The 12,292-nt window shown below is 29.2% G+C and overlaps 1 protein-coding gene across 1 annotated transcript; it reads right to left on the bottom strand.

Annotated features, from left to right (window-relative positions):
• Nucleotides 1–10,479: 10,479 nt before the first annotated feature.
• LOC111630618 lies at nt 10,480–11,361 on the bottom strand. The gene has a single exon (XM_023374750.1). It carries the CDS (start codon nt 11,359–11,361, stop codon nt 10,480–10,482), a length of 882 nt encoding a protein of 293 aa, XP_023230518.1.
• Nucleotides 11,362–12,292: the final 931 nt, after the last annotated feature.

Here is a 12,292-nt window from a genome sequence, read left to right as displayed (position 1 = left end):
TCTTTGTTAGGTTGTGTGCTGTTGAACTTTCGCTTGTTTGAGACCATTAAATATTATGACTTTTAAGATTTTATTAAAGTTATTTTGATTTAATTGGTTATTAATTTTTGTGAGTATGTGTTACTGAACTTTTTCTTAGGAATTACTGAAATAATTTCTTTGTTGTAAATTAAATTCCACTCCTAAATTAAACTGAATGATAGTAAAAAAGCAGTGCTCAAAATAGACTTTAGTGTCTGATTTTATGGAAAGTAATTTTGAATTGTCTTGAATAAAGGGAAAAATGTATCATATGTTGCTAAAGTTTACATTTAAATGAAGCAACAGTTCAGATGAAGAAAAATTAACAGAAAATTAGAATTTATGTTACTTCATCTACTTTGCAAATTTGGCAGATTTTTATTAAAATTTTGGCTTTTGGGATTCATTCCTCTTTTATATTGGTATTTAATTCTATATAACAGCTTTGCACTAGAAAGTTTTATAGGAACTGAACTACCATGTTATACCATGCTACTTGAATTTAGAATTGGGTTTGAATCTTTGAATGAATTAAGTTGTACCACTATCAGAAGTGCTTATTGAATCTTTGGAGTAATAATAATCATCACATAGTGTAATATTCAGATATTTACATGTTATATAAATATAAAACATTATAAAATTTTACCATGGAATTACAGTAGACCCCCCCAATAACACTTAGCTACATTCCACTTTATAAGAATTTTACGTTGTAGGAATCCTTAAATACATGAGCCAATCACAGCCCGACATGTGTGAAGTTTACGGACTATGGCTGTTTAAAAGGTTTTCTTCTATAAAATTAACCGATTCTAGACTAATTCGACTCAACCTTTCCAAAACACGTATAATTTTTTGGGAATAATCCGTATAAACTATGCTATAAACAAAAAATTGTAGGATTACTTACCAAGTGTGCACCATTCGACGACTCCATTTCTTACGCTTGTTTTCGTCATGGAGCAGCGCACCAAACGGCGGCCGCATTTTCTGATAAATTATTTTTCTGCGAAAAATTTGTTGACCTTTGGAGACATCATTAATAGAAATAATTTTTATGGCCATTGAATAAGAAATGTTTCTTTCACAAGAAATGTATAAAATTAGTGCTGTATTAGACTTACGGTACATAATTTACATACTGTACAGACGATAATAATCTCAACTTACTCGCTTAAACTCTCCGTAGCGTGGCGCTAGACGGCAGAAAGTATATATATAATTATAATAAAGTTACAATAAATTAAGTTAATATATAATTATATATACAGTACCTAATTTATATATAATTAATATATAATTATATGTACAGTACCTAATTTATATATAATACTGTACAGACGATAGCAAACTCAATTTACCCGCCTAAACTTTCCGTAGCGTGGCGCTGGACGGCGGAAAGTAGTTCGGCTGCTCATCCACTATTGGTCCAGATTCGACCAATCTTGTCGCGACACGAGTTGGCGACGACATTTTACGAGTCCCTTTATACGAATACTGCCGCAATTTTTTCACTACGTTATAGGAATTTCCGTTATAGGAACCCACGTTATAGGGGGGTCGACTGTATATTGTAAAACTTGCATAATTGAAGTGTCCCTTGATTTCATTAGTAAAATGATGCAAGCATATTATTTTCTATTCCATTTGGTACATTATGGTCCATGACAATAATATTTAGTGTCTTTTGGCCATCTTAAATTCTTAACACAGGTTATTCATTTTTCCCTATTTGTGCTAATTAGAAATTTCACAGCTAAATGCTAATTTAGCTGGAATTGTGAATATTAATGCAAATGTTTTAAAACAAACTAATAATAATAGTTAAACTTGTAAGTTGTCTTCAAAGTAAAGAGAATAGCAAATTACCAAACAGTATTTTGTATCAATATGAAATATTCATAATATGAAAATGTATTTTAATGAATATGAAATAGGTTAATTGTCCTCTTAGATGAATGAGTTGAAAATTTTAAGTATGTTTTTGACAATAACAAAGCATTTGTAATAAGCTATTTGAAAGTAATGATTATCAAAAACAAATGTTTAAACACTTGTAATTTATATACTTAAACAATAAATACCTAAATAACTTGATAAACAATCCCAAAAAATAATCTTTCATTTAATGCTTATATTATCACAAGCATTAAGTTATGTTAATTTATTGTAATATTTTAAGTTTAAGATAAAGTAAAACTAGATCATAAATTAGGCCAGGGGAATAATAATCTAGTCTATGTAACCTAATTTTTAGTTTATATAATGCAATGGAATTTATTTAATGATAATTGGTGATCTGTTGTTTGTTTCAACTGCTTCAAATATTAACAAAAAATAAATATTTGTAATGTCTATTTTTATACACAAAACATAAACATTTGCTGGAGGCCAGGAAGTATAAATATGCTGAATTTTTAGTTAAAAATCAGTTTTTCTGTTTGCAATTAAAATAATAACAATGAACAACAAAATGATTGTGATTTATGTTGCATTCATGGTATTTCATAAACCAATAGTGATTTTTCCATTCTTAATTCAAATATGTTTTTAGTTTTTATGCACCAGGTAAAGCTTGAATGACATGCCATAATTTTATAAAATTCTAAAATGATACTTAGCTTTTACTTTTAAAAAATCAATTTTTCAAAAATATTTCCTCAAAATTGATGAAAAAACTTCATGGGTTAATTGTACCTAAATAACCCCCGTTTTTTTGCCTGGACCGCATTTAATCAGAGACAAAGCTTTTATTCGTATTCTTTATTTTCTATGCATTTCGGGTGCAATATTTTCTTTAATTTGCACCCCTCTTCAGGATTTTTACATTTCTGTTTTAAGATGTCGATCTAAAACTTAAAACATTAAATTGATTTTTTAAAAGTAATATAAAGTAAACCGCACCATGGATATATACATATCTATTACTTATAGCTGATACTTAGCTTATTTTCATTATCTAAAATTGTAACTATTTTTAATTTTGTTTGGAAAATGTCTCTGGGGTGACTAGTAGTAATATCTAGAATATTTACATTACAACCCAGTATAGTGGTATCTCGGTATATGTCTGCTTTAGAATACGTCCTGTTTGGACGAAACAAATTTTGCTCATTATACGACTTAATTCAATTATACGCGCCATCTATGAACAAGTAGCACTATCGGTATACTAGACCAGGCTAGACATTCGCAGTGCAACAGTTTATAACTTTGTTAAATTTCTTCTGATTTTAATTTGTAAGTAAAATTTTATTACAGTAGGGCTTTGATTATCCGACCCCTGATTAACTGTCGCATCAGTTAACCGACCGTTCTAGTCGGCAAATTTCAAATGTCCGCTAGTGATGTGGCACTACAATATTTGGCTATTATTATGGGAAAGGTTGGTATACATCCAATTCGGTATAAGTCCAAACATCAGGAACGGCTACTTTAATATTATTTTGTTAAATTTTTGCATGTTTTAGCTGGCATCAATGGCTCAACCATTGAAGGGAGGCCAGTATTTAAATGAGACTTAATTTTCTAATTATGAGTGGTTGTNAGATCACTACCTTTAGATTTTTAGATCAGATCCTTGCTTAGTTCTTTTTTACAAATGAGTTTTAAAGAATACAAAATTGTAACTGTGTAAACATAGCAAACTGCCAAATTGCATTACCTCCAACCTATCTAGTGTTACCTTATTTAAATCTTTTTCTTTTAAAATTTCTATTTATAATTTCACTTTCATAGAACATGTTCAGCTTATAATAATCAAAATTAATAAATGTAAATTTTTGTCTCAAAAAGTCTAATAAAAAAAAAAGCTAGACAGATGATCTGTTTTGTAATTAAAAATTTCACAAGTATTTATTTTAATCATTATTCAGTATTTTGAGAGTGTTTTCTGGATAAAACAATAAATTGTTTAGTTGGTTGAAGATTATGAAAATTTATCTTTTAAAATCGTCAGTCATATATGCTATTTCTTCAGAATATAGTGTTTTGTTTTTAACTTATCAAAAAATGATGAAAAAAGAAATGAAACCAATCAATTGTTTGGTAAAATTGTTTATTTTATTTTTTTATTTTTACAAAAGCCTAATTGCTGTCAAAAAATGATAGGAGTAATGAAACAAATTGATTTTATCTTAAAATTATGCATGCTTTATTGAACTATAAAATTCCTTCTGTCAAAATTTTTTGCAAAGATTGTCATCTAATAATGATTACATACTTCAAATTTGGAACAATGTTAATGTAATTCTAACTTATCCAAATTGATAAAATTGGGTGTCTTATTTTGAGCCATGTAATTCTGGATGACATATGCTTTTCCTAATGGTAATTAATAAGTGACCACAGGTGAACATTTTGGTATGGCACATACCAAATTTTCTGTCTGGCAAAATTTATATATTTAACTTGTGGAAAATGTCATCCACCATGGATAATACTATCAAATTATTATTTCCAATGCCTAGCTTAACACATTAATTGCCAGACCAAAATCAGTAATGTTTCACTTGGGTTTATAATTTTTTTTAACTGGACATTTATGTAGGTACTGTACATGTTTGTTGGTAATTATTTTTCCTTTCTGTGAGTTATAGATTTTTTTATTTTCTTTTCCAAACTGGTTAAAGCATGACTGTTATATTCAGTGACTGAATTTTTGAGATTAGCAGGAACCACATTATTCATACATGGATGATTTGTATGGCTCCTGCAGATCTTAAAAAATTTAAGTATTATGATACCATTAAACATTATATCACTATCACATATAACATTATATCATATGCATGGCACTATTTTCTTCCTCCATAATCATGTTTTTGAATAAATTATATAAGTCTAAATATTACTAATTCAGTTAATATTTTCCGCTTATTGTACAAAGGTGAGTCAAATTAAAGTTATTCTATTCAGCACTTTCTGTAGAGAGAACCAATGGACAATTTGTTTCTTTTGTTAAATTTGGTTTGTACATAGTGAACAACTTTGAGGAGGGGAAAAAATAGTTCTGAAATTACCACTATAGGTGCTGTATGTAGCCCATGTCAGTTAGTTTTGAAAAAACATTTATAGTCAACTGTAATTAGCTTATTCAGACACATTTAATTATTGACAGTTTTAATGAAAATTATAATTGTAAGTTTTAGTTGCAGTACATATGACAAAATTTCATCAAAACACTTTTATACTTCAGTTAAGAATTTTGCATTATCAGATAAGTTGCTGTTTTTAACCAGGGCCACCACTTTGAACACATCATCTGATTGACACTAACAACCTGTTGATATCTCTTTAGCAGCATTGTTTCATTCCAGTTTTGTTCACACTGATTGTTGGTCATTAAAATTGTCAGTAATTAAATGTCTCTGAATAAGCTAATTGTGGTTGACTATGAATGTTTTTGTAAATCTGACATAGATTCCACATTCTAAAAATAATCCCTAGGGTGATTTTCCCCCCATAAAGCTCTTTCCCATGATCTTAAACACATGCAAACTAAATTTAACAAAATTTGGTCCATTAATTCTTTCTACGGGTGCTGAATCATCCTATACTTTTATATTGTAAGGATTTTGCTATTTCTATAATGTTTCATTATAAAGTAAAAGCTTTTCTAAAGCTTACTATAAAATGGGGTCAATAGAAACAAAACTTGAAAAAAATCTTGTATGCAGAAGTTGAATAAATTATAAAGGTAAATTTATGAAATAACCATAATCTTTCTATTTATAGCATATTTGATACCTGAGAAATACTTCAATTTACTTTAAATTTCAAAATACAATTTACAATTTCAAAATACTTTTTTCTATCTGTGTGTTCTGAATTAAATCAGTAATATAAATATAATTTTGAAATTTATTGTCAAATTTGGTTTTTTTATTTAAATCATTCATTGCAAATTTTTTCAACAATTTTCTTGAAATATTTGGATACAGGATGACTTTGTTTTATATTTCATGTATTTGAGAAGATTCAAATTAATGAACATTTCTCTTTGTAAAATATGTTCCTGGAGTTTGATCTAGACCACGGGTTCCCAACCTATTGGTCTCAACCCAGAAGGGGGTCACGACGGGTTTTCTGAGGGGTCGCCAACTTATGCAGTAAACTAAAACAAAATTTTCACTATAATGCAATATTTATTTTTAATGGTGTCTTAAAGTTTGAATAATTTCATATAGGAAAAGTAGAATTGAAATGTGAAAAAAAAATACATCTTTGGGAGAAAAAATAATTTTTAAACAGCACACATTTTTAGATCACTACCTTTAGATTTTTAGATCAGATCCTTGCTTAGTTCTTTTTTACAAATGAGTTTTAAAGAATACAAAATTGTAACTGTGTAAACATAGCAAACTGCCAAATTGCATTACCTCCAACCTATCTAGTGTTACCTTATTTAAATCTTTTTCTTTTAAAATTTCTATTTATAATTTCACTTTCATAGAACATGTTCAGCTTATAATAATCAAAATTAATAAATGTAAATTTTTGTCTCAAAAAGTCTAATAAAAAAAAAAGCTAGACAGATGATCTGTTTTGTAATTAAAAATTTCACAAGTATTTATTTTAATCATTATTCAGTATTTTGAGAGTGTTTTCTGGATAAAACAATAAATTGTTTAGTTGGTTGAAGATTATGAAAATTTATCTTTTAAAATCGTCAGTCATATATGCTATTTCTTCAGAATATAGTGTTTTGTTTTTAACTTATCAAAAAATGATGAAAAAAGAAATGAAACCAATCAATTGTTTGGTAAAATTGTTTATTTTATTTTTTTATTTTTACAAAAGCCTAATTGCTGTCAAAAAATGATAGGAGTAATGAAANATTAGATATGTAAATTATTTAATTTTATAAATGAATACAAAGTATATAACTGAATTAATATCTAGCTGCCCATCAGTAATATAAAATTGAAAATCACCTTTTAAAATTTAACTATTTTTAATTACATTTTAAGTGAATATTTTGTTAAATTAGATATTGTAGTAGTGCCTCTCAACTTTTAAAGAGCCTCTATATCCCTGTTTTTTGTAAAAGCATGTTGATCTATAATTTTCTTATGATGTATTATATTCTAATAAAAGTAAAAATTTCTTACAAGGAAGGGTTTACTCATGTCAGTCTTACATTTTAATAAAACATATATCATTCAATAGAATAGGAAAATAAGAAGACCCTTGGTTTTTCTTTTACTTGTCAGATTTTTCCCTATTTCTCAAAACAGCTGTGTTTTGAGAAATAGGGTTCTAAAATGTTCTAATGTAATTCATATAGAAATATAGCATCAGTAGCATTGTAGCCAGACTAGAAATATGTAGGGATTGATTTTGCTTGAGGTTTTTATTTTTTAATGGGCTGCAATTTGAAAAAATTGTAGACCTATAAATTCCTGCTGTTGTTAGTCTGTCTTTAGTCTCGAATGGAGTTAAATAGATGAAGACAAGACCAGATATGGAAACCTTGAACAGGAGGCCCAAATTAACTATGTACAAACTTCCAATGCAAACTGGAAGTCATGTTATTTCAATTCAAAAATTTTCTCCTGGAAGGTGTTAGATGACTGGCACAACTCTATTGTTAAAGGAAAAATATGATGTACACGGGCAAGCCACTACTATTGATAACTTGAGGTGGAGAGCATATATTTTAAGTTAAATAAATTAAAAATATGATTAAAAATTGCAATCCAACATTATGATGATATCACAATAAATAATTGCTCATTGTTTAATGTAAATGTAAAGGAAAAATAGTTTTTAAGACTAATTGTTTACAATGAGCATATATAACTAATTGAAATTAAAGTATTTCTATCAAAATCTTTTAATGAATACTTTGTTTTGGAAAATGTAAAATTAATGTTGATAACATTAGAAAACTTGTAATGTTTTCTGTCATACATCCTGACTTCTGCCATGCATATATTAGCGTGTTTAAAAATAGGAGCATGTAGTTGGATATATGTATATGCCTAGTCCAGTCACAATGCCAGAACTATACCATCAGTGCTATATTTCTATAAGAATTACATTAGAACATTATTTCTTGTGAATGGCTGACCTGACATAAAAGAAAAACATGAATCTTTTTTCCCTTCTCTATAAAATGATATATATTTCATTAAAATATAAAACTGATGTGAGAGAACTCTTTTGTTAGTACACAACTACATTTCAAACAAAACAAAAAAGTAAAATAGCATATGCGGATACTTACCACTAAATGAAATCAAATTTTGAAAATGACTATATTGTAGAGATAATCATAACTAATTATTCAATAATGTTAATGAAATAAACAAACACATTGCAGGTATTTTTAATGTAATGAAATGAATGGAGAGTATGTAATGGAGAAGTTGTATTAAAAAAATAATTTCTTCTGAACTTCTAGAAAGTCTTTTACTCCACTAGGAAGGTGTTTGAGAACTACTATATTATAGTAATTAATATTATAAATTTAACAGAACTTTGCTTTTGGATTTTAACATGAATAAGAAGCTTATTACTAGCTTAATGTATTTATTACTAAAATTTTAATATATCAACTTATATATTAAGAAATTAATTTCAGATATGTATAATAAAATAGAGATATTTAAATTTATTATAACTAATTGAATAAATCTTTTCAAGTACAGTAGTTGATCAGTTAACAAACAGTTCGGACTGTGAACAAATCGGACAACAAACACTTTTGTGAAAGATTTTTATGTTCAGACAACAAACACATGTTTGGATAATGAACACCTGACAGAACAAACACAAGAAGAAGCAATACTGCATTTAAGATTGTAAAGCTATTTTAGTGGCATCTATACATGGTTTATGGAATGAGACTTTCACAGTTGTATACATAATTTTTTTTTTTGCACTAGTTACAAAAATTTAGAGAAATTAAGTGCTTTTCTAAACTTTTTATTTAAAAAACTGATAATATTATGGGGCCTAAAAAGAGTGGAGTGTCAAGAACTGTGTTCACTATAGAAACTAAGCAAGAGATAATAGCTAAGGTAGAGTGGGCAGAAGATGTCTGATACTGTAGGTAGATGACTTTAGCAGGTCTACAGTAGATACAACCTTAGCTAAGAAAGATATAATCAAAAAGACACTAGCAGATAAAGAAGTAACAAAAATCGCATCTGAGAAACAGATGTGCCATCCACGAAAAAATGGATAGATAGCTTTTAGTTTGTTATTACATGTAAATAAACATAGTAAGAAAGTATATAAATTTTTATTTTTGGAATCTCCAGAATAAATTAATCAAATTCCCACAAAAATCTATGGTAAATCAATAATCCGTTAATGAACAATTTGGACAGTGAACATGGTCTTGGAATGGATTATGTTCGTTAACCAATCACCCATGTATAAGCCAGGGGTGGCCAACAGTTTTTGTCTCCGGGCTGAATTGTCTCCAAACCAGGCTGCCCTAGGAAGATTTTCAGGTGGTGTGAGATCTCATTGTGGTGTCTGTGAGACTGAATTGTAGATAGAGATTACAGATACACTTTTCACATTATCATGTTTTATCAACACTCTACTCTGTACTTACGAGATTTGTAATGGAAGTGGAAGGTTACCTCTAAATGCACAGTTGACTTTTTTTTTTTTGTTTAGGAGTCAAAATTTTTCATTGAGCTATTCGGACTTCAATATCTTAAGTTGAAAGACTGATCGCAGGTCACATAAATTCATTAGACGGGCCGGATCTTGCCCGTGGGCCTTATGTTGGCCATGTCTGGTATAAACAATGCTTTGTTTTAAAAATTAAATATAGAAAATTTTAGTAATCAAATTTACATTATCTTTGAATTTTAGTATAATTAATGTTCTTTGATCTGAAGGTTGTTTAATCAATTTCACACAATTTATACTTATACCAAGCAATTTCCAACCAAACAATAGGATTTCTATCCTCAAATATGAAGTTCAATTGCTGCTTTTTTTGAATCTAAGAATGTTTTGCAAGTTTAGATCAAACAAATGATCAATTCATATATGGTATTTTATTTGTTGTAAAATAGATGATTAAATAAATTTCTGAAAACATATAACTCCAACAGGCACACCGGGTGATATAATAAAATAAAATTCAACTTACATAAGCCTGTAACCGATGTGAAACAGCAAAAATTCTAACTCACAAACATTTTCTGAACACCTTCCGTGTTCTTCATCAGGTATTCAAACTGGATTTTTTTCCATATTCTGGAACACTGTTATAAAATTTAAAATAAATTTAAAATAAAACGATCGATGATAGTTCGAATGCGCGACGTCCATTGCGCACGCGTTGTACACATCGTGTTCCCCGTTGTTCGGTTTCCCATTAAATCTTCTAATCCTCATTTAATTTTTTTCTCGTTCTTCATCCGATGCAATATTCTAACATTTGACGTCACGTGTCCCCCGCATCATCAGATATTAGATCTATCTTTATGAGTCACTATGTAGAACGGCTTGCCAAGCGATCGAAAGAGCCATCTCCTTCCATGAATTAATGCACTCAGATGTAGTATGCGCCTTATATATCTCCACCATCTCTAACCATTTGAGGTGGTCTCTCTGTGTTGTTCTAACTATTAACTTTGCCCCTGCGAAGTCAACCATAATATCAGGGTCAGAAGCATAAACCGAGAGTGATGTGGTGGCTCTGTTATGTCGTATGTCTGCTTTGTGTTCGCTTATTCTCACGCCCATCGAGCGTTTCGTAGATCCTATATAGACTAAATCCCTACCGAATCTATCATTACGAACAGGGGTCCGATATATTCCCTGTGATTTGATCGGGTCAGGCGGGTCCTTTCCATTGCGTAGTATGTCAAAGATAGTTGGGCCCCTCTTGTAAGCAATGTTGACATTACGTCTTTTGGCAACCGCTGTATATACCGATTTCAAGATATGGTTGAATGTAAGCAATATTCTTTTCATATCAATGCTGTGGTTGTCTCCCAATGTCGTCATAGGAGTGTTGTGCGACATCAGTGCCCTTTCATGGCATTCTGCGATTCTTGGTACAAGATTGTGGTAGCCATGCATGTCAGCGATCTTCTCAATGTGTGTTAACTCTTCTCTAAGTGCTTCTTGTGTAGATGAATGAGAACATGCTCTTCTAACTAAAGATCGAAAAGCGGCCAATTTGTATTGAAACGGGTCACGTGAGTCACTCGGTATGTATGTGGGGCTTGCACACGGCTTCTGATAGACAATAGTGTGAATGTTGGGTCCTTGAATTCTGATATTTACATCTAAGAAGTGGACATTAGTGTTGCTATGTTGATCCACCTCGAGTGACAGCCTGTATGGATTATCATTCATCGCTTCAACGAATTGTGCCAAGTTTGGTGTTGTTTTCCATACCACAATAACGTCATCTACGGAAGGTGTTTGGAAAATGTTTGTGAGTTAGAATTTTTGCCGTTTCACATCGGTTACAGGCTTATGTAAGTCAAATTTTATTTTATTTCTGAAAACATTATTTATATGAATATTCAATTAACTTATAAATATGCATATACATATTCAAATATTGCAATTTACTGAAAGAAAAATTTTCAATAATTATTTTTTCTAATACAGTAAATTTATTTTCATTTAAATAAGCTATTTTTATTTTTTCCATAGACTTTTAAAAAAGAATTGGAAAATTGAAATATATTTAGAAAATAATATATTAAAATAAATTAAACCATTCACACTTTTTTCAGCAGCAACACTTTAATATATTTAACTTCCTTATTAATTTTCTTAATAAGGAAATCATATTTACAAGAATTATGGATTTTTGTAAACTTTTCTGTAGATTTTTCCATAGATTAAATGGATGCTTATTGCAAATACCTTACAAAATATCAAAATCTATTTATTAAATTTTAAAAAATTTCTTGTACAAACTTATTTTACAGTTTATTACATGACGATATAGATGTACTTGTTTATAAAGTTGTGTATATTCCTATAATTAATAATCAGTTAAACATGAAATAAAATTTTAATATATAGAAAAAGCTTTTGTTCTAAAAGTCAATCTTTGTAGAATTTTTGGTTAAATTCTATAGTTAATATTTTTGGAAGCAGTTTCTGTTGACAAAGATTATTATTATGTTTGACACACACAGCTCACTGATAGAAGGGTTTCTAGAGATAAACAAATGAAAAATTCATACTTCTGCTAATTAAGAAAATTGAAATGTTTTTATTTTGAGAAATGTTAACTGTTTGACTCAACTTCAGCTCTGGTACATTAAGG

Source organism: Centruroides sculpturatus, unplaced genomic scaffold (genome assembly GCF_000671375.1).
Source record: "Centruroides sculpturatus isolate CEXI.00-Female unplaced genomic scaffold, Cexi_2.0 scaffold348, whole genome shotgun sequence".
NCBI classification, from domain to species: domain Eukaryota; kingdom Metazoa; phylum Arthropoda; class Arachnida; order Scorpiones; family Buthidae; genus Centruroides; species Centruroides sculpturatus.
The sequence above is the reverse complement of the archived record's forward strand: the minus strand, read 5'-3'. Positions and strand labels throughout refer to the sequence as shown.